The sequence below is a fragment of the Electrona antarctica genome (genome assembly GCF_951216825.1).
Source record: "Electrona antarctica genome assembly, chromosome: 12".
NCBI classification, from domain to species: domain Eukaryota; kingdom Metazoa; phylum Chordata; class Actinopteri; order Myctophiformes; family Myctophidae; genus Electrona; species Electrona antarctica.
The window spans coordinates 44,261,783-44,279,758 of record NC_136793.1 but is presented as its reverse complement, the minus strand read 5'-3'; the positions used below and the strand labels follow the sequence as shown (position 1 = coordinate 44,279,758).

General features: G+C 40.3%; 2 protein-coding genes and 1 long non-coding RNA gene across 7 annotated transcripts; 2 read left to right on the top strand and 1 right to left on the bottom strand.

Moving 5' to 3' along the window:
• The first annotated feature begins 4,865 nt into the window (after window positions 1–4,865).
• LOC306934070 lies at window positions 4,866–6,469 on the top strand. Its single transcript, XR_013791285.1, has 2 exons — window positions 4,866–5,898; window positions 5,939–6,469. It is a non-coding gene; the product is annotated as an uncharacterized lncRNA (long non-coding RNA).
• A 137-nt stretch (window positions 6,470–6,606) lies between these two features.
• On the bottom strand, window positions 6,607–8,519 carry ankrd39 (ankyrin repeat domain 39). The gene is made up of 4 exons (XM_079516531.1): window positions 8,347–8,519; window positions 7,435–7,538; window positions 7,146–7,349; window positions 6,607–6,965 (listed from the first exon to the last, which is right to left on the bottom strand). The coding sequence occupies exons 1-4, from the start codon at window positions 8,438–8,440 to the stop codon at window positions 6,819–6,821; spliced, it is 549 nt and encodes a 182-aa protein (XP_079372657.1). The 5' UTR covers window positions 8,441–8,519; the 3' UTR covers window positions 6,607–6,818.
• kctd9a (potassium channel tetramerization domain containing 9a) lies at window positions 7,619–16,574 on the top strand. 5 transcript variants are annotated; one of them, XM_079516527.1, is made up of 13 exons: window positions 7,619–7,762; window positions 8,358–8,452; window positions 9,802–9,923; window positions 10,172–10,218; window positions 10,306–10,402; window positions 10,534–10,592; window positions 11,100–11,228; window positions 11,422–11,489; window positions 11,604–11,699; window positions 11,802–11,951; window positions 12,561–12,666; window positions 12,755–12,888; window positions 14,655–16,574. In XM_079516527.1, exons 2-13 carry the CDS (start codon window positions 8,402–8,404, stop codon window positions 14,769–14,771), a joined length of 1,176 nt encoding a protein of 391 aa, XP_079372653.1. In that variant the 5' UTR covers window positions 7,619–7,762; window positions 8,358–8,401; the 3' UTR covers window positions 14,772–16,574. The 5 variants fall into 5 exon arrangements, with proteins under 5 accessions (XP_079372653.1, XP_079372651.1, XP_079372654.1 ...); XM_079516525.1 differs by having other exon boundaries at window positions 10,172–10,402; XM_079516528.1 differs by lacking the exons at window positions 7,619–7,762; window positions 8,358–8,452 and adding an exon at window positions 9,289–9,468.
• The last annotated feature ends 1,402 nt before the right edge of the window (window positions 16,575–17,976 follow it).

Sequence of the window (17,976 nt, the reverse complement as noted above, 5' to 3'; positions counted from 1 at the left end):
ACACACACACACACACACACACACACACACACACACACACACGCACGCACACACACACACTCTATTTCTCGTTGATGGGTCAAAAGAAGCCCTAACAAGTGCTATCTAGACTAGAGTGGACAAGATAGTTCAGTTGAAGTGGCTCAAATATTAGTTAAACAATTAATAAAATGCCGTCTTTCAAATAAGAAGTTGCACAACACTAGCGTGCAAACATCTGTTCATAGATAAAGGTTCCTACAGACTATCATTACTTCCTGCAAAAAAAGACGACAACTTTATCTTGGGTATAACATCATCCACCACCGTTGCTATGTATGTAGCTTGTCGCCACTTCCATAAACTCGTTGACGTAATTAGGGGAGCTCTGTTGAAATGCTAAAATAGAGCTTGGGTGGCGCAGGGGTTAAGTATACCTGCCCATCACCCCATATTAGAATTTCCACCGAATTTGGTACAACCTGTCTCAGGAGTCATGTGACAATGGCCATCAAACAGGGGTTTGATACTCCATACCTTTCCTGCATTTCGATTTCTTTCAAAAGAAAAAAAACGGCATATATCATGAATGCAACATCTAATCATACCCAAATAGGAATCACATGAGAGAGCACACCTCCAAAACCGCTTTCATGAAGTGTTTCACCGTCTGTTGTACAAACTCAATATCCCCTGCAGCTTCTTCTTCGACACAGCCCAGGGTAGGCGAGCAGGCCTGGTGGAGATCTGGGCTCCAAGGAGCACACTTTTATAGTTTGAACCTTGTTGCACGTCATGATAGTGTGCTCAACATAATATGTTGAATATATTATATTCAAGGTGACACTAGTAGCAGTATAATAATAATCAGTTATTTCATCAGTTATGAGTGATGAAGTTTAATATAGGCTTAAAGGTAGAGCAACAGTATAATGGACAACTTCAGATATATACAAATTAGTCCAGATCTAGAAAACAATATCAGTTGCTTTAAAAAAGAAAAAGAAAAGAAGAAATACTGTATTGATTGTGTTTGGTATAATATTGGCCTATAAATTGTGTAAATGTTCAAAACCAGATTATTTACAATGCTCTGGAAACCTATCTCAGTGAAATTAAATGTTATTGCTATTATAAGTATCCTTGTATTGTTTATGCAGAGCTTGGGCGAGGTTACCAGGGTGGACTTCTTCCACTCCTGACATCACACAACCTAATTTCTGAATCTTTGGGCAGGCGGATATAGCTGTTCTAACATTGATTTCCTAAATTTAACATGTTTATTTATTTGCCAAGTTATACAATTGTTAGCCTGTTTTTCCACTTTATTTGAATTTCCAGCATCTGTTGCCCTGTCTCTAAGAATGATGTGGATGTGGATAAGTAATACATCATTTATATTTATCATATTCTTACATGGAACTAGATCAGGAAGATTCATTAACTGTCCTCTAGTTCTAACTGATGCGTTGTTAGAGGTTGTTTGTCTCACCATGCTTTTGAAAATATTACATCTCCATAATCAATAAAAACAAACTACGATCCTATGACACAAGAAAAGAACAAAACAACAACAATAGAGTATATCGCTATATTGAAAAGACAGGGAAGGTTCTAATATCGAAGTTCAGTGCAGTAACTGAATTGGGGCTACATTTAGAAATGTAAATAGAGTATAACGAAACCATCCATGACCAAATGCAAATACTGTACATAGTCTATTTATAAAAGTAACATCTCGTTGGATTTTTTTTTTATCACTTAGTTTATTGAATTTCAGAAATACTAGAGTTTGCGGCCCTCAGACCTACGTCGCACCACCGACAATATTTCTCAGTCATGGGCATAGCGGTCGGATCTCCATATAGACAACCGGATCTCCATATAGTATCATGGAGTATCAAGTTTGTTTATGGTTATGTCTGAACGTGGCTATATATGGGAGTATCAGGTTTGTTTATGGTTATGTCTTATGGTTATGTCTGAGTCATAGTAACAAGGCCGGACCACCCTCCCATTAGCCAATTTGAATATATAAAATAATCACACAAGCAGTACTTTTCTCTTGCTGAATTATTCATTTTTGGAGGGGACATGGGGTAGCTCACCATTTATTTTCTTTAAAGATATTTTTGGGGCTTCTCTGCCTTTATTGATAGGATATAGTGGAGACTGGAGAGAGAGATAGGGAATGACACGCAGCAAAGGTTCCCGGGTATCGGGACTCGAACCCGCGACACGCTGTCAGGCATGCACATATATATGTGGTATAATGCGTCTGGACCGCTAGGCCAGCGGGCGCCCCAAGCTCAATATTTATTTTTAACTTTTAAAAGAGGGAGGGAGGTTTGGTCCTACATGTAGCTACAGAAACACAAAATATCCATTTAATCCTATTGCCAAGTCCAGGTGGCAGGATTGGTCCGTTTCCTGTTGGATCAAAATATAAGAGAAAAAGATACAGGAAAAACGGTTTCCAAAGACTTGAAGAATATCTATCACACGGTACTGCTTGTTTTGGGTATGATGAAGAGGTAAGCCTGACATCTCTGCCAGTCATGGTGCTGATTGCCTGGGAGAGACAAGCAGAAGCCCTGTGCACGCATGCCTCCCATCACCCGCTGACCTGGAAAGTGGGAGCGTAAGATCTACAACATCACTTCAATCATCAGACAACATGCTGCTTTGAAGTGGGAGTGGACCTAAATTGGATTATGTAGGATCTCTGAGGAGCAGCTCCCGTAGATTTGATTATGGCAGTCCCAAACTTCCCAACCCCCACCACTGCCACCTATCCTGCATGCCAGCCCCTCAGTGCATTGCAGATGAGATCATACAGGGCGGTGCTTCATGCCAGTGTGTCTGGAGCACCACTCTTTTAGCATGTGCCCATTTATTTATATATTTGAAAATATATCCATCTGCCCACCATTTACCTGATTATTTCAGGATAGCTCAAAAACATGGGGGGGTGCTGTAGGCTAGCATCAATGTTCGATTGCTATCGCTCTGTCCAGAATTACATATACAGTACATATATATGTTACAATAAAATCGAGAAACCAGTTCAATCGAGAAAAACGAGGTGAGGGGGGTGTCTGCATGCCAAACAGGAAGGGACAGGGCCGGAGCTAGGGCATAAATTGATTGAAACATATAGCATAATAAAATGGACAAATAGCTAATGGCTGTATTATATTTCTAACATCACATTGAGTGTAATGGTGAATTATAATTATGAAATATACTGAGACAAAATGGTAAAAGCTACCAGTCACACTTTTCTGCAACTGATTGGAATTTTGAAATTTAAACAGAATTTAAACTTATTTGAGATGTTTTTGTACAGGAAAGGATTTCCCCAAGAAACAGTTTGGACCGTTTTAAAACCCAACAGACGAAAAAGCCTTCTAACACCAACATCAAATCCTACACACCAGAGTGGCACTTCTATTTTGGAAGGGAATAACACCCAGTCCTGGTTTAACATGGGCTCATTATGGAGGAAGTGGGTTCTACAGCCAGGAAGTTTCATTGCTTTCCAAATAAATCTCACTAAACAGAGCTATAATCCAAATTCCTCATCTTGTGGAGTCCTCCCTAAGTCCTCACATTACTTGCGTTTGAAAACCAGGCATGAGATCACATGCGATCTTCAGAGACATTTTGCATGAAACATCCTCCAGATCACTCACTCAAGCATATGCATTAATGATTAACAATAGACTGCGTAAGTATACATGGGTGTTTAAACAAAAAGCCAAGAATCGAAAGGGAGGTCGTATTTTTCCTTTTCTTTTATAGAAAACTGCAACTTTTTGCCCAACACAGGCCAGTTGAGAGTGTTTTCCACATAAAGGGGCATGCAGCTCTCAAATTCAAACCAGCCCATGAAAATATATCAAAAAAGAATGAGGCCTTTTAACATTCCTCCACTTTTCCCCGATGACACATAGGGTTTTCATTAGCTTGCTGACTGCTGGCAAATCCAAGACATCAACTTTGATTATCCTTCATGGAATCTGGCAGTAGAACAATCAATGCCTGCCACGACTGGGTATAACAGTCTGTGTGCCATTTGAAAAGGATTAACTAATTCAAATAACACATACTTTGTTATAATGCCACCAGAAATGAATAGTGATATCACCATGCCAATATCCTCACATTAATCAATGAGGAAAAGGCAGGGTAAATTAAAATCACTGACATGAGGCATTCAAGTTGGGTGACTCAACTGACAGTCCCCCGTTGCTGTGTGGATACTTGTCACTGAGGGTAAACAGCTCTCTTGGCCTGGTTTTCTAAGCTGACATCCACCCCCCACCCCATCTCCTTGTGCAGTGTGGCGTCAGCTGCAATGAGCTCCAGATGTGGCCTGGCACCCCTCCAGTCACGGCACTGGATGTGGTTAGAAGGACTGCAATGGAAACACCACCCACCAGCCGACCCAATGAAAGTTCCTTAGACTTCAGTGTGTGGTTTCTGTCGCGACTCCATATTTACAGTGAGTCTGCAGACACAGAAGCAGTGCACCATGGCTTGGTATAGCTGGGTAGGGATGACTGAAAATAGATTTCTCTGTAAGTATGCATGCACACATATGATAATGTTTGATACTCAATCTGTTTGAAAGAAATACTTCCACGAACCACTTTTTCCCCATCGATGTTGGCATCTGCTTTTAAATGCACGTAACAAATCATCCATCATATACATCAGAAAAAGAAGAAAAATAATATATAGTCACTCATAACTTCATTAATGATCTGAAAGTGAAACAGCAGTTTGCAAATACTGAGATGGATGCTTCCACAATACCTTTAATGATATCAGATTCATGTCACTGTCCTAAATGGCAGAGCCAAACATGATTGCCAGTTGAGAAACAGTGACTGTGTTTTGCCTAAAACAGTAGGTACTAACAGATGGCACTTCTCTCACTGGCCATTTGTAAAGTTGTCACTTTAGCAGGCATGTCCAGTAAAATGGTTAGTCATTTTTAATATGTCTCAGCCTCTGCTGTTCAATAAAAACAATACAGGCTAAGAATGCCAAAGGGGGGGGGGCATTCACCCTGAGCACTGTAATAACTATAAAAATAGTTTTAAAAATGGTTCTAACTTAAATCAAGTGGATGGCAGAGGTCACACCAACTATAAAAGAAATACAATGGTGAACGATATAGTTATAGTTATCTTTCTAGTTCTAGTGCTCAGTGTGAATGGCACTTTACCCTGGCCTCACCAGTGTTTAAGCTAAGATTATATTTAAGTCTTTGGACAAAAAATACATATTTTCAAATGAAAAAGTGAAAATGTTCAGTTGAATTTATTTATTTATTTTTTGTGGAAGGGTCATGGGACAAAGTATATTAAATTATACTGAAAGTTCGGTGTAAACAAAGTTGTATAACATTTTAAGCAGAAAAGAAACACATTTAATAAGATTGATATAACTAGATTTTGTGTCTACTACTTTATTTGGTATTACTTAACAGTGACAATGTTCCTGAGTGCCCATTCCAGTGCTGTATGTAGGCTTACTAGGCTAATTTAGTTTTGCACTCAGGTCTTGCTTTAGCATGATGCATTACAATCAAGACAGTTATGTTAAACCTTTGCCTCATTTTAACAACCACTCGCTTTAGTGTTCCAACAGTGATAGGAGGATTGAATGAGGTCAATCCAAGGAGCTTCTGCACATCAACATAGACTATTACCATAAATCTAGGTGAAGACTGCAGACAGGTTAAAGCTGTTGTTGATACAACAGCACCCCCTACTGTTTGACATGGACAGTACATTGGCTGACGTTTGGGTGCATTCAAGGTTGGTGATATTGTGTGGTTACACACAACTTGCTCTCTCAACTGCCCCAGAGTGTGAGTGTGACGTGTGTGTGTGTGTGTGTGTGTGCGTGCGTGCGTGCATGCATGAGACGAGAGAGAGAGAGAGAGAGAGAGAGAGAGAGAGAGAAGGAACAATCCTCAATATCCATTCATGCCAGTTCGGACAAAAGGAATACAGCAGAAGAGCAAACAATGTGCACTGCACAATGAAACTATCTGCAGAACAAATGACATAAGTCTGGGAGCCTGCCATTTGTCACACACCTTGTAAGGTTAAGAAAAAGTTAATACACATAGTAACAGAACCCCCAGTTTTACTGAAGACTTACATTACACAATGTAAATTAGGTTAATGTGAACTTCTCCAAAACTATGTGGTAAGGACTGAGTTTGCCAAGCAAGACAACATAAGTTATCTGGGCATTCAGACATTCTACTCAACAAGTAGCTCACCTTCAGTGTCCAGTCCACACAACACCCTTGAAAAAGTACAGTCCAAGCACCCCCTCCCTCATGAAAGTATATTCACAATAGCTCATTGTGCTACCAATAGATTCATTACTAAACTGAACTGATGGAAGTAATGATTGGTATGTTTTCATGATCATCTCTTTGGCTTATAGTATTAATGTTTAAAAACATCCTATTCCACCACACTACAGCACAGATGACACTCTGATGTGATGAATGACCAAATCCTGGACCACAACTTATCCCCTTTTTTTTTTGATTGATTGAAAAATGTATTAACAGTTTGCAGAATTACAGTACATTTCAAGCACAAACTCAATACAAAGGCTGTTAACTGTGAGTGGACGACTCAATTAAGCATTACACTTGTTTCCAATAGGGTCCACCATGTTCAATTCTTCCTTCAGTTTGGAGTTTATGAACTTCATGTAGTTTATTGCTCACTGGTAGGGTACCTCTTGGTGGCGTTTCCCATGAGTAGTCTTGGTTCAGCACAGATGAACAGATCATCCTTGTTTCACTCTGATGGTTTTAGCAGGTCCTGCAGATGACCCTCTTTGACTAGCTGGTAAGGAAGCTGGTCCTTCTTGTTCACCTGAATGTGGAGGGAGGGACAGTGCTGGAGCAGCAGCTTGCATACCTCCTCCTGGCCACGTTCCGCAGCCTACACACCCATTTAAGAAAACAACACACATAATGGTAGAAGTTAAAAACAACAAACTACTCTCTCTCTCTCTCTCTCTTTAGTTTTTGGTTGTAGTTTTTTGCACTGGTGTAGTATTGTATCACACCAAAAGCTGTGTAGCAGCATTCTTTCTATTTCAGTAGCGACTTTGTAGCTTACCTTGTGTAAAGCTGATGCTCCGTCATCATCACTTAGCCGGGGGTCTGCTCTATGGTCTAACAGGAGCTGAACCACTTCCACATGACCACAGTATGCAGCTCGATGGAGCGGCGTTGCACCACCTGGTGTCTGGGGCGAGGCACACGCTCCGCTCTCCAGAAGGAACTTGCATACAGCAAGCTGGCCACTGCGACTCGCATAGTGCTAAAATGAAACATGCAAGGAAATATCAGAGAAATTTACATCCATTAACACTGCTAACAATCGAACATATTTCTGTCACCCTCACCAGGGCAGTGTATTTCGACGAGTCTCTCAAGTTGGGGTCTGCGCCCTTCTGGACAAAGTTCCTGACTCTCTGCAGGTCTCCATCCATTGCTGCAGTCCAGATACCTGTAGTGTATATAATGACAGGGGTATAGCTACATGACCTTCCCATTCCCAACAAACCAGTCACCATGGATGAGGGCCATGACTACCGAGCTGTGGGGAGGATGGACTGACAACGGAGGTTTTAAAATACATGCCCATAGATGATGAAGTGGTGGAATTTATCAACAAAGCTTACAGGTCTGGCGAGCTACCCGATCTGTAACATCCAATTGATCATTTTTCTGGTACTTTATGTGATCTCAAACCAACCTTTTTCAGGGCAATTAAGTTTTTAAAGTAAAGGATCCCAATGTTTACCACCAGTCACTTTCACAATTTTAACAAGTAGCTAATGTTTAGAACTGAATAGGGAAGTGAACTGAATAGGTACTTTACAAAGTGGCGCATAGCCAAAAGGATTAGCCAAAACCACATTGCCATAATTTGACTGCATGGTAGGCTAAGTTTCCATCCTCCCAATTTCAACTCTAATGGGCCAATATAATAAGAACTCATTTTGACTTATACTTGTCTTTAATGCGTTTGGCTGACTGAGAATAATTTATGGTGTAACTCTGAGGACATAGAATAGCTGATATTCCATACATTCATTACATTTGCAGGTATTCCATTTCCATAGAACCACAGAACACTTGCAGATCTATGATACGAAAGTTAAAGTCAGACTCGATAAAATACATCTACACTGTATATAGTCTTGACTCTTGATCCAAGGCTATATATTTATTCACTGAATACTTTAGCTGCGACGTAACATCATCCATTCTGGGGAGAGTTACAGTAACTCAGTAGTAGTACATTTTTTAACCTCTTTCGAAGTCCATTTCATCCAGAGTCTGGTAGACACTGGGCGACGTAACTGTATGGGTGCAACAAGAACATTGTTCCGAAGCAGACGACATCAAGAGAAAGAAGTAAGCAGAACACAATTCGTGTTAAACGTTTGTTCTGACACAAACAAATAAACAACAACACTGTGACGCCCGGCTTCCGGGTTTCTCCTTCTTCGGCTACATACGGATGGTAAATATTTGGTGCATTGGCACCACCAACTGGCGTATCCGAAGAACTACGCCCATCCCCAGAAGGACCCACAGTCTTGATCACATCCTAAAATTAACAGTGATACATTCACGCGATTACTTCTGTAGCCTACCACGGTAGAATCAGATTGAAGATGTGTTTAAACACGTGAAATCCCTTTAAAATGGTCGGGTGACATGGCAGCATGTACTTTAGCCGGAATTTTATTTTAATGTTCGAGGCGACATTCAAATATTCAAGGTATTCAAAGCAAATCCTCGCAGGCCCCAGCCCGTCGCATTAATCGAGCATCCCCTCCGTGGTCTCTGCACTGCAGTAAGTACTCGGGTTCCGCAAATTCCACTCCACACAACTGAATCTCGGAGTCGGAAGTGGGTCGGCTTTGCCTTCAAAATAAATGTCTAAAATATTGTCTGCTCATCATACCAAACATTTTATGTTAAGTTATACAGGGGGGGGCTACGATTAAACAAATCGTCAAATCCACGAGGGATTTACAGTACCTCTGTAAAAATAAACTGTATATTTAAAATACAGAAGGGACTCATTGTTGTTAATTTTTCCTAGTAAAATAAATAAAGGGATAGGTGTCAGAAGGAAACAATATTTATTCGTCAACGCTGCTTGTATTTTGAAATCGGAAGTCTTGCCTTTATATTTTTCCTTGGTGACGCACTTGACGCTGTGCTCACTGCTTACTGCTCTGCCCTATGCGTGTGAGTCTCGTGTTGTCTTGTTATAACCAGCTAATAGCAAAGCCAGACAGAGTTAGAAAGCAAACATTACGTTTTCTTTGCAACTGTACAAGCTATACCCTCAAGCCAAAGCGTCCAAAATAATGAGAAGAGTCAACTTATTTGTTAACGGGACATCTAAAGATGGCAAGGTGCGTATAGCTTCCTAGTCAACTCAACGAGCCATGGCCGGGCCGCAGAATGACTGGCCTTAGCTTAAGGTGTTTCATTGTTTATTTTCGTATACATTGTTTATTACAATGTTACATGTTACCCGTTAGGCAGCAGGTTACAAGTTCAGCTGTAAATGTTCTTCTCTTCTCTGGTCCAGGGTGTTAGGCTATGTTAAAGATCACATAGATTTCGCTCCAACTATGAGAAATCATGCGATTTATATAGTATAGCCTACCATATAATATCTCAAGTTCGTCAGATTCAGACAGAAGAAAATAATGCCGACGCTTCCTCCCCTTTCATTTCTATAGGTTGTAGCAGTTTATGGAACCTTGGCCGACCTCTTATCTGTAGCAAGCAATAAGTTGGGAATCAAAGCCACCAATTTATACAATGGGAAAGGTGGTCTCATAGATGACATTGCGCTGATCAGGTAATATTGCTGTCCTGCCTTTTTCATGTACTTTGGAAAGGTAAAAATAAAATATGTGCCTATATATGGACATAATCCCACAGTGGCACTGGCCTAAATTGGTGCTAGACTGCTAGTCCCTGCAGGGTGCTGCCCCAGTGGCTGACCCCTGTTAAGGGATCAATAAAGTAAGCCTATATCTTGTACACCAAAATATGTTCTGCCTGAATGTGTGATAATCAAGTTGCTGCATACTTTTACTGTTGTAGGGATGATGATGTTCTGTATGTCTCAGAGGGAGATGATCCATTTATTGGTGAGTATATTTACCAATGTGTCTTTTTCCAGACTCCTTGGAAATGTCCTGCCTTATTACTTTACTGTCTACTTGTATGCTTTTCAGATCCTCAGAATGAAGTCAAAGTTCCATCTGAGCTACCAGGAGCGCAAACTGATTGGTTAACCCTCAATATTGGTGGGCGTCTCTTTACCACTACCCGGTAGGTGCAGAATATATTATTGTGCTGTGCAGTGTTCGCATATATGCTTAGTAAACGGATTGCAAAATCTCAAATCAACAAAGTGATAGTTTAATTGTCATCAATTTGGATCATTTCTGTCTTGCACAAAGGAGCACTTTGGTCAGTAAGGAGCCAGAGAGTATGCTTGCACACATGTTTCGAGAGAAGGGTAAGTTAACAGTAACAGTATGGAACATATTTTTACGGTGTGGCTCTGTAGGAGGCTATTTGTCTAGAGATGGGTGTGTCTGTCTGTCTTTGAGTCTGTACTGGACAGATCAGTGCCAATTTTCATGTGCTATCTGATCGCCACTGGGCAAAAGAATTGCCTCCATTTGAAATATTTAACTTGAATTTTATAATGGAAGTCAATGGCGGTTAGATCGGTCTGAAACCGTGTCCAAATTTGGAGTCATAGATATGACTGAGATATATACTGATGCCATAGACTGGCCATATGAGGTCAGAGATCCACAGGGATCCTTAAAGGCCTATTCATACTCCAGTTATAGGTATAAGGTGAGTCGTTTATCACCACAGCGTGATGTCATGTTGTAGTTTTCGGTGGCCACCTTATCACCAAAACTGATCTCCTATTGGCTCCTATTAAGGCCTTATGTCCTTAATAGGAGTCATCTGTCAGACTGGGTGTTGTGAACCTCTGTGTTTGCTTTAGATGTGTGGGGGAACAGACAGGATGGACACGGGGCATATCTGATCGACCGCAGCCCTGAATACTTTGAGCCTATTCTTAATTACCTGAGACATGGTCAGCTTATAATCAATGAAGGCATCAATATACGGGGTAAGTCTTACCGTTTTTCAAGATGTAAAACGTTTACATGATCCTTCTGAATAGATTCATAGAAATCATCTGGGAATTCACTGTAAAATGGGTGCTAATTGAACTCAAATGGACCCATAATAAGCTTACTGTACACATGCATGAAGAACTGTAATTTATTTTATTAGTTGTATTATCCAAATTGTCTTTTAAGGTGTCCTAGAGGAGGCTCGCTTCTTTGGAATTGAGCAGCTTGCTGAGCAGTTGGAAGTAGCAATAAAGGTCACCAGAAGCCTGGAAAATAGCATATAATATATGCTATTTTGCACATTATGCATACTTGATAAATGTACTCTTTTGAGAGTATACTTACATACTATTTCTGCTTTTAAACAGAATTCCCAGCCACCAGAGGACCACTCTCCAATCTCTCGTAAAGAATTTGTTCGTTTTCTGCTTGCCACGCCCACCAAATCAGAGCTCCGCTGTCAGGTACAACCAAATTTGTACTTTAACACTGAATACATGGTATATTTAAACAATTCAATGATCAAATCACAGCAAGTTAATATTTAACCTTTATTTCCCCTTTAGGGTCTTAATTTCAGTGGGGCTGACCTCTCTCGGCTTGACCTACGTTACATCAACTTTAAGATGGCTAACCTCAGCCGCTGCAACCTGACACATGCCAATTTATGCTGCGCAAATCTGGAACGGGCTGATCTCTCTGGAGCCAACCTGGATGTAAGCCTAAAAACAAAATCCTTGTTCACAAATCACAACCACTACGTCCTCTGTCTGGGCAGTGCAGTCATCTGTTTGACAGTATTTTTCTTCATATCTCATCTTCCTCTCTGTGAACCTTTCTGTTCAGTTAAATTGACAATACATCAATTCCACGTCAGAGCAGTGGTTTTGGGTCACCAGAAATGTTTTTATTTTTTTTTGCTTTCTGAAGATGTTGTGGACCCAGTTCAATAAAATGTATGTGAGATAAAGTGTCCTCTTGTTCACCACAATGACATATATACATATTTTTCTGGCAGAAAGCCAGCAACCCCAAAAAGCACAAGGGATTAGTTTCAAATTTAGTAAAAAACTATAACAGATGAGATGCACATTTATATATACAGTACACATTTTCCAGGTATTGTATATTTTGATTACCCAAGGTCCACATTTTGCAAACTGCACATGAATTCATCCCCCAGAGAGTGGACAAAATGATGAACTACAGAACAATGCTATTTTTTGGGGGGTACTTGGCTGGGAGTGGGAAGCATGAATCAGTTCTAATATTTTACTACTGAAATGTACTGTAAATACTCATGGTGTCTGGTGTATCTATTGAAGGGTGCTAACTTACAAGGGGTGAAGATGCTCTGTTCCAATGCAGAAGGGGCTTCTCTGAAAGGATGCAATTTTGATGATCCATCTGGACTGAAGGCCAATTTGGAGGGTAATCCATCATATTTCTTAATCCACATAATAATCGTAAAAGGAATGGCCCATAACCTTGTCTTGAACTAAAATATGATTGTATTTAGGTGCTAATCTCAAAGGAGTTGACTTTGAGGGAAGCCAGATGACTGGAATAAATCTGCGTGTGGCCACTCTCAAAAATGCGAAACTGAAGAACTGTAACCTGCGAGGTGCCACTTTAGCAGGGACTGATCTCGAAGTAAGTAAAGTTGAAAGAGCTGCCCACCACTCAGGGTTCAATTCCTGGCTGCAGTGCCTCTACTTCTGTGTGCATTACGCTCTTGTGACATTCTTTATTTTCAAGTGAAAAAAGTGGATGGTGACTCTCTGTATACTTGAATACAGAGATCATACAATAATGAAGTGAAGAGCTGTCATTAATGCCTCTATTGTGTGCATTTACATACAGTAGCTTGCCTGCATTGCATAATCAGTGTGTGGCGTGTTGCAACGACAACTGGGTCTAGTCACATTCCACTATGCTGTTTTATAGTGTAATTCACAAAATACAAGATGGACTCACGTAGCAAACTACAGTCACAGAAGCTCCTGTACTGATGCATTTCCCATCACTAATTTTTCCAAATAAGTAGAGTATGCTCAAGTTGTGAGTCAAAACAAATTACACTAAACTAAAGTTACAAAACTCACTTCATAATGTAATTTCACTCTCCTGTTTGCTCTCTCTTTTTCTCTCCCTCTATTCTAGTGGTTCCACAGATAAATATTGTGAATATAGCCGATCTACAAGCTCACAACGCGAGATGTGGTGAGCTTGTAGTTCAGCTATTTTCACAATTTTCTCCTGTTTCTTATATTATGTGATATTTTTTTAATAATTTACACATTCTCCTTTATGATTTATTTTGTATACATTTGCAAAGTTGGATATTGCGTAATATCCTACTACCCTAATTGAAAAGGGGTGCAAAGAGTATGCCCATTTATCTGTCCGTTCTTCTTCCAAACCACTCTGTTTGCACAAATCTCAAACACTAATACATGCCATAGGAAACCACACAATTAAATACTATGTTATTTGCACAACATTTTACTGTGATGCAAATGCCATCACATATTCGGCCCCTCCCCTTTTCACTACACACACAGCACAGTATGAGTAGTACAGTACACTACAGCACAGTACCAGTAGTACAGTATGAGTAGTACAGTACACAGCATTATTAGTATAGTATTTATATAGTGTTATTTGTAAATTTGTGTGCTAATCTGGAGTGGAACATCTTCAACTTCAACCGCTTATCCGTAGTCGGGTCGCGGGGGCAACAGCTCCACCAGAGTGCTCCAGACTTCCCTCTCCAGAGCAACATTAGTGACTTCCTCCTGGGGGATTCCGAGACGTTCCAAGGCCAGTGAGTCGATGTGTTTCCTCCAACTGCGCCTTGGTCTGTCCGTCGAAGAAAACTCATTTCGGCCGCTTGTATTCGCGACCTTATTCTTTCGGTCATGACCCACACTTCATGACCATAGGTGAGAGTAGGAACGAAGATTGCTCGGTAGACGGAGAGCTTTGCCTTCTGGCTCAACTCTCTTTTCGTCACAACAATGCGGTACATCGATTGCAATACCGCCCGTGCCGCTCCGATTCTCCGGCTGATCTCCTTCTCCGTCCTCCCCTCACTCGTGAACAAGACACCGAGATACTTGAACTCCTTCACCTGGGGTAATGCCTCTCAAGGATAATACAATCAAGCCTTGTTGCTTGCATGCATTAATGGGATACATGACACGTGTTTTCTTTCGTCTTCTTTTTTCCATATTTAAAACTTCCACAGTCCAGGCATAGACAATGATATGTATCACTGTAATGTATGCATACATTATCAGTGTCTTAGTATGCAGGATTGCCTACAGGATTGCAGGATTGCCTACAGGATTGCCTTGTTGTTGTAAGTACTTGGGAGTCCTGGCTTATTGTTATTGTGTCTAATTTCCTTCTCTTAGAACTGTGACCTGTCCGGATGTGATTTACAAGAAGCCAACCTGAGAGGGTCTAATGTGAAAGGAGCCATTTTTGAGGAGATGCTAACTCCACTGCACATGTCCCAGAGCGTCAGATAACTCTAGCAGCAACTTATGGTCTGCAAGTTCCACTTAGGCTGTTATTGCTTTGTCTCTCTTTTCCCTGGTCAGCCTGCCCCTCTCCTGTTATCAAACTTGTAATGCAGGAGAGGGGCGCTTGAAATGCAGGTAGTTACAGTATATGCACATCTATGGCATTCCACTGAATATTATGTTAGCTTTAAATGCCTTGCACTAGAGTTTATCCAGGGTTATTCATTTCTGTTTTGTGGCAGAATACTTCTAGATAAATCTAGATGTTCAACTATCTCGTCTTTTGTCACCAAAACAAAAGAAAGGCATTTCTTCTTGTATTTGGATTCAACTGTTTAAATTTTAAGGTTTATGATTTACATCATTTTTATTTGTATAATTTGACACAGTTCTGGAAGTTGAAATGTATCAGACTGTGTACAGTAGGATTTCATGTCCAAAAGAAAAAAAAAGAGCCTCATCTACTGCAGTGGTGGAGTCGATGGGGCTGAGTTATGACTGTGTAACGGTACGGTCTTCTCAAAGTATATAGTTTACTTTGCTGGACACAGCATGATAAAAGGAGCTGATGCAAGCCAAAGCCATACAGTAGCACTGACTAAATGTACTGTTACTGCAACATAAAACTATGCCAGGATTTGTTTTTCAACCCAACTTCAGTATGCAATACATCATTTACAGCTGTGAGTGTTCCTGTCCCGTCCTACTTTTGAGTATTGCTTAAAGCTAATTTATACTTCATTGGATGATATTCCAAAAATGTGACTTTTTTGGAGTGCTCCAGTATCCCACTGAGTAAGTGCATACCACATAAGTAAGGCTAAGTAAGGTCCTTTGTGCAGCTGGCCCAGGTTAAAATGCAACCTGAGGCTCTTTACTGCATGTCATCCCAACTCTCAACCAAGCCAAAATGATATCTTAAGAAACTCAATACATTGATTTTTAAGAAGTAGAAATTGGCTTTTGCAACAAAAGCTGTCGTTTGTTTTGTGCTCTGTCGATCTACCTCTGTTTGTTTTATTACATTGTGAATGAATGTGCCGTAATCGCATGTGTTTCACTGTGGCGTTGCTTATTCATTATATCTATCGCCAAATACGAGAGAACAATGTCCAATTTTGTGCTTCAATGAAAGTCATTGTTAATGTGTATGATGTTCTGATGTCCAATCGTCACTGTTGTATCACCTAATCAGGAGAAGTGTGGTTGTCGATCTGGACACAGGCCAGCTAACCGTAAAGGTGATCAACAGCAGCTTATTATGTAAACATTCTTCTGCTTTGCACAATGTTGTAAATGTAAAACCTTTTGCGTTGTATCTTTTAACCTAAAGAAATGTATGGTGCTTGTAATCTAAATGTAAAGTCAAATCCAATACTTCCAAAACATCCCAAAGTTCATAGAGTAGTCAAATGTTACCATGTCCTGCACTATGTCTGTCAAGGAACAATCTTGTGTTTTTACTGGACTCTTAACTGTCCGCCTGCATGTTTGAAGAGCTATACTCCTCTTTGGCGAAGTTACTGTAGGTGTAGTAGCTTAAGCTTTATGGAATGTGCAATGTGCTGTTTAACCCAGCTCAATATATAGGTACCCTGCCTGTGAGAATGACCAATGAAGGCAATCATGTGTATATTAATTTCACCTTGAGTGAAGATCAGTGTAAGAGTTATGGTTATTTATTTTGATACATAATACTGATTCGTTTTGAAAGACAGTGTAGCAGAGTCCCACCTGTCTATAATTATTGCACTTGACCGTGGAAATATATTTTCCATAAATGACTGTTATAAATAAACTTATAAAGATGATAAAGTGCTGTTTGTCATGTGTTTTGCAACATAATCAGCTGCATGTATCAGTTGCAAGAGATTACGTTTGTCTTAACTGCAGACAATGTATGACAATGTAATTATTTGAAATGAGAAGCAAGTAAGTTGACCTATGATTCATTTTATAGCCATGCTCAGCTTGCCTCGTGTGTGTCATTTGTTTTCCCCAGACCATATAAGAGCAAATATCACAAAGTGTAATCTTTTAAAAGGCCAGGCAGGGCTTCAGTAGATGTTCTTTTAAAGATATGAAATTCCACTTTGTGACCCCCACCAGTGAAGGGTTAGATGTTAACTACCTATAAAAGCTTCAGAAAATAGTGTGCAGCTCCATTCATGTAGAACTACAGATAACAGCTAATCAAAGAGAGAGGCAGTCCTGCATGTGCCTGGAAAGGTAAGAGGAAGTCCTGTGCTGGACAAAATAAGCAATGCCGCTCTGTATTGATCAGAACTGAGATATTTCATTGTGTGTTGGAACAAGATCCATTTTATTTGAAAGAACAAAGCTAACCTATTTTCCATTTGTAATGTGAAAGTGCCTCATTTTTTAGAATGGAAAGCAATAACCTGGTACTGTGCTGCTCATTTTAGCATAGATAGACCATATGGTCTCTGAGCCCAGAGGGAAAGGAATTCAGAGAACCTTTCAGATAGAACCCACACAGGACAGTGTAAGAACTACCAGTACGTGCATAATCTTGTGGTTGCTATCACTGTCAGCCAAAGGCCCTGCACAATCTGTGCCTTCTTGTGCAGACTACCAGTAGCTACTAATACTACAACTTGACCCCAAATGTTTCAAGTTGGCCTCATGGTGATGCTTTAACAGCCCGCTTTATGTTTTGACCTATAACTGTTGAACAGTATGTCATACAATCAAAATGTACTTTTTGGATCATGATATTACTCAAACATATTATAGACCATTTGTGCCTAACTACATTTTCTGTCACTTAGCATTTTCTTCAAAACACTTTTTGCTACTACTCCTACAGATTTTGTCAAAAACTCAATACCACACATCTCTGGAGTCATGTGATGAGCATGTACAGATTTGTACATGCTGCTTGCCTATAATTGTGTTCCAAAGTTGGTGGGAGGAGCCTATTTTTTAATTTTCAAGATTCAAGATTCAATACTTTATTGCCATGTCAACAGAGTTGATTGGAATTTGTTTCAGTGACATTCATTGCAGTAACGGGGGATAGAGACAACAATTAGAACTACACAGCTGCAGCCATATTTCGGCGCTGCCCTCAGCTTCATTGCATCAGAAAAAAGAAAACAAAGAAGAGGTGGGGAGATAGGGGGGGGATGCATAGAGGGGGGGGGGGGGGGGGTAAGAAGACATCCACGTCACACTTCAAGTAAGAATG

What these genes read in the sequence shown, in the direction of transcription:
- ankrd39 (XM_079516531.1), bottom strand. Translation starts at nt 8,440, where the DNA reads ATGTCGTCTGCTTCGGAACAATGTTCTTGTTGCACCCATACAGTTACG. An exon ending in TGAAATGGACTTCGAAAGAG is followed by an intron (nt 7,539 to 8,346) that starts GTTAAAAAATGT and finishes TATACACTACAG; the next exon opens with GTATCTGGACTGCAGCAATG. An exon ending in CGTCGAAATACACTGCCCTG is followed by an intron (nt 7,350 to 7,434) that starts GTGAGGGTGACA and finishes GTTTCATTTTAG; the next exon opens with CACTATGCGAGTCGCAGTGG.
- kctd9a (XM_079516525.1), top strand. Translation starts at nt 8,402, where the DNA reads ATGGGTGCAACAAGAACATTGTTCCGAAGCAGACGACATCAAGAGAAA. An exon ending in CGTCTCTTTACCACTACCCG is followed by an intron (nt 10,403 to 10,533) that starts GTAGGTGCAGAA and finishes TCTTGCACAAAG; the next exon opens with GAGCACTTTGGTCAGTAAGG. An exon ending in TCTCTGGAGCCAACCTGGAT is followed by an intron (nt 11,952 to 12,560) that starts GTAAGCCTAAAA and finishes TATCTATTGAAG; the next exon opens with GGTGCTAACTTACAAGGGGT.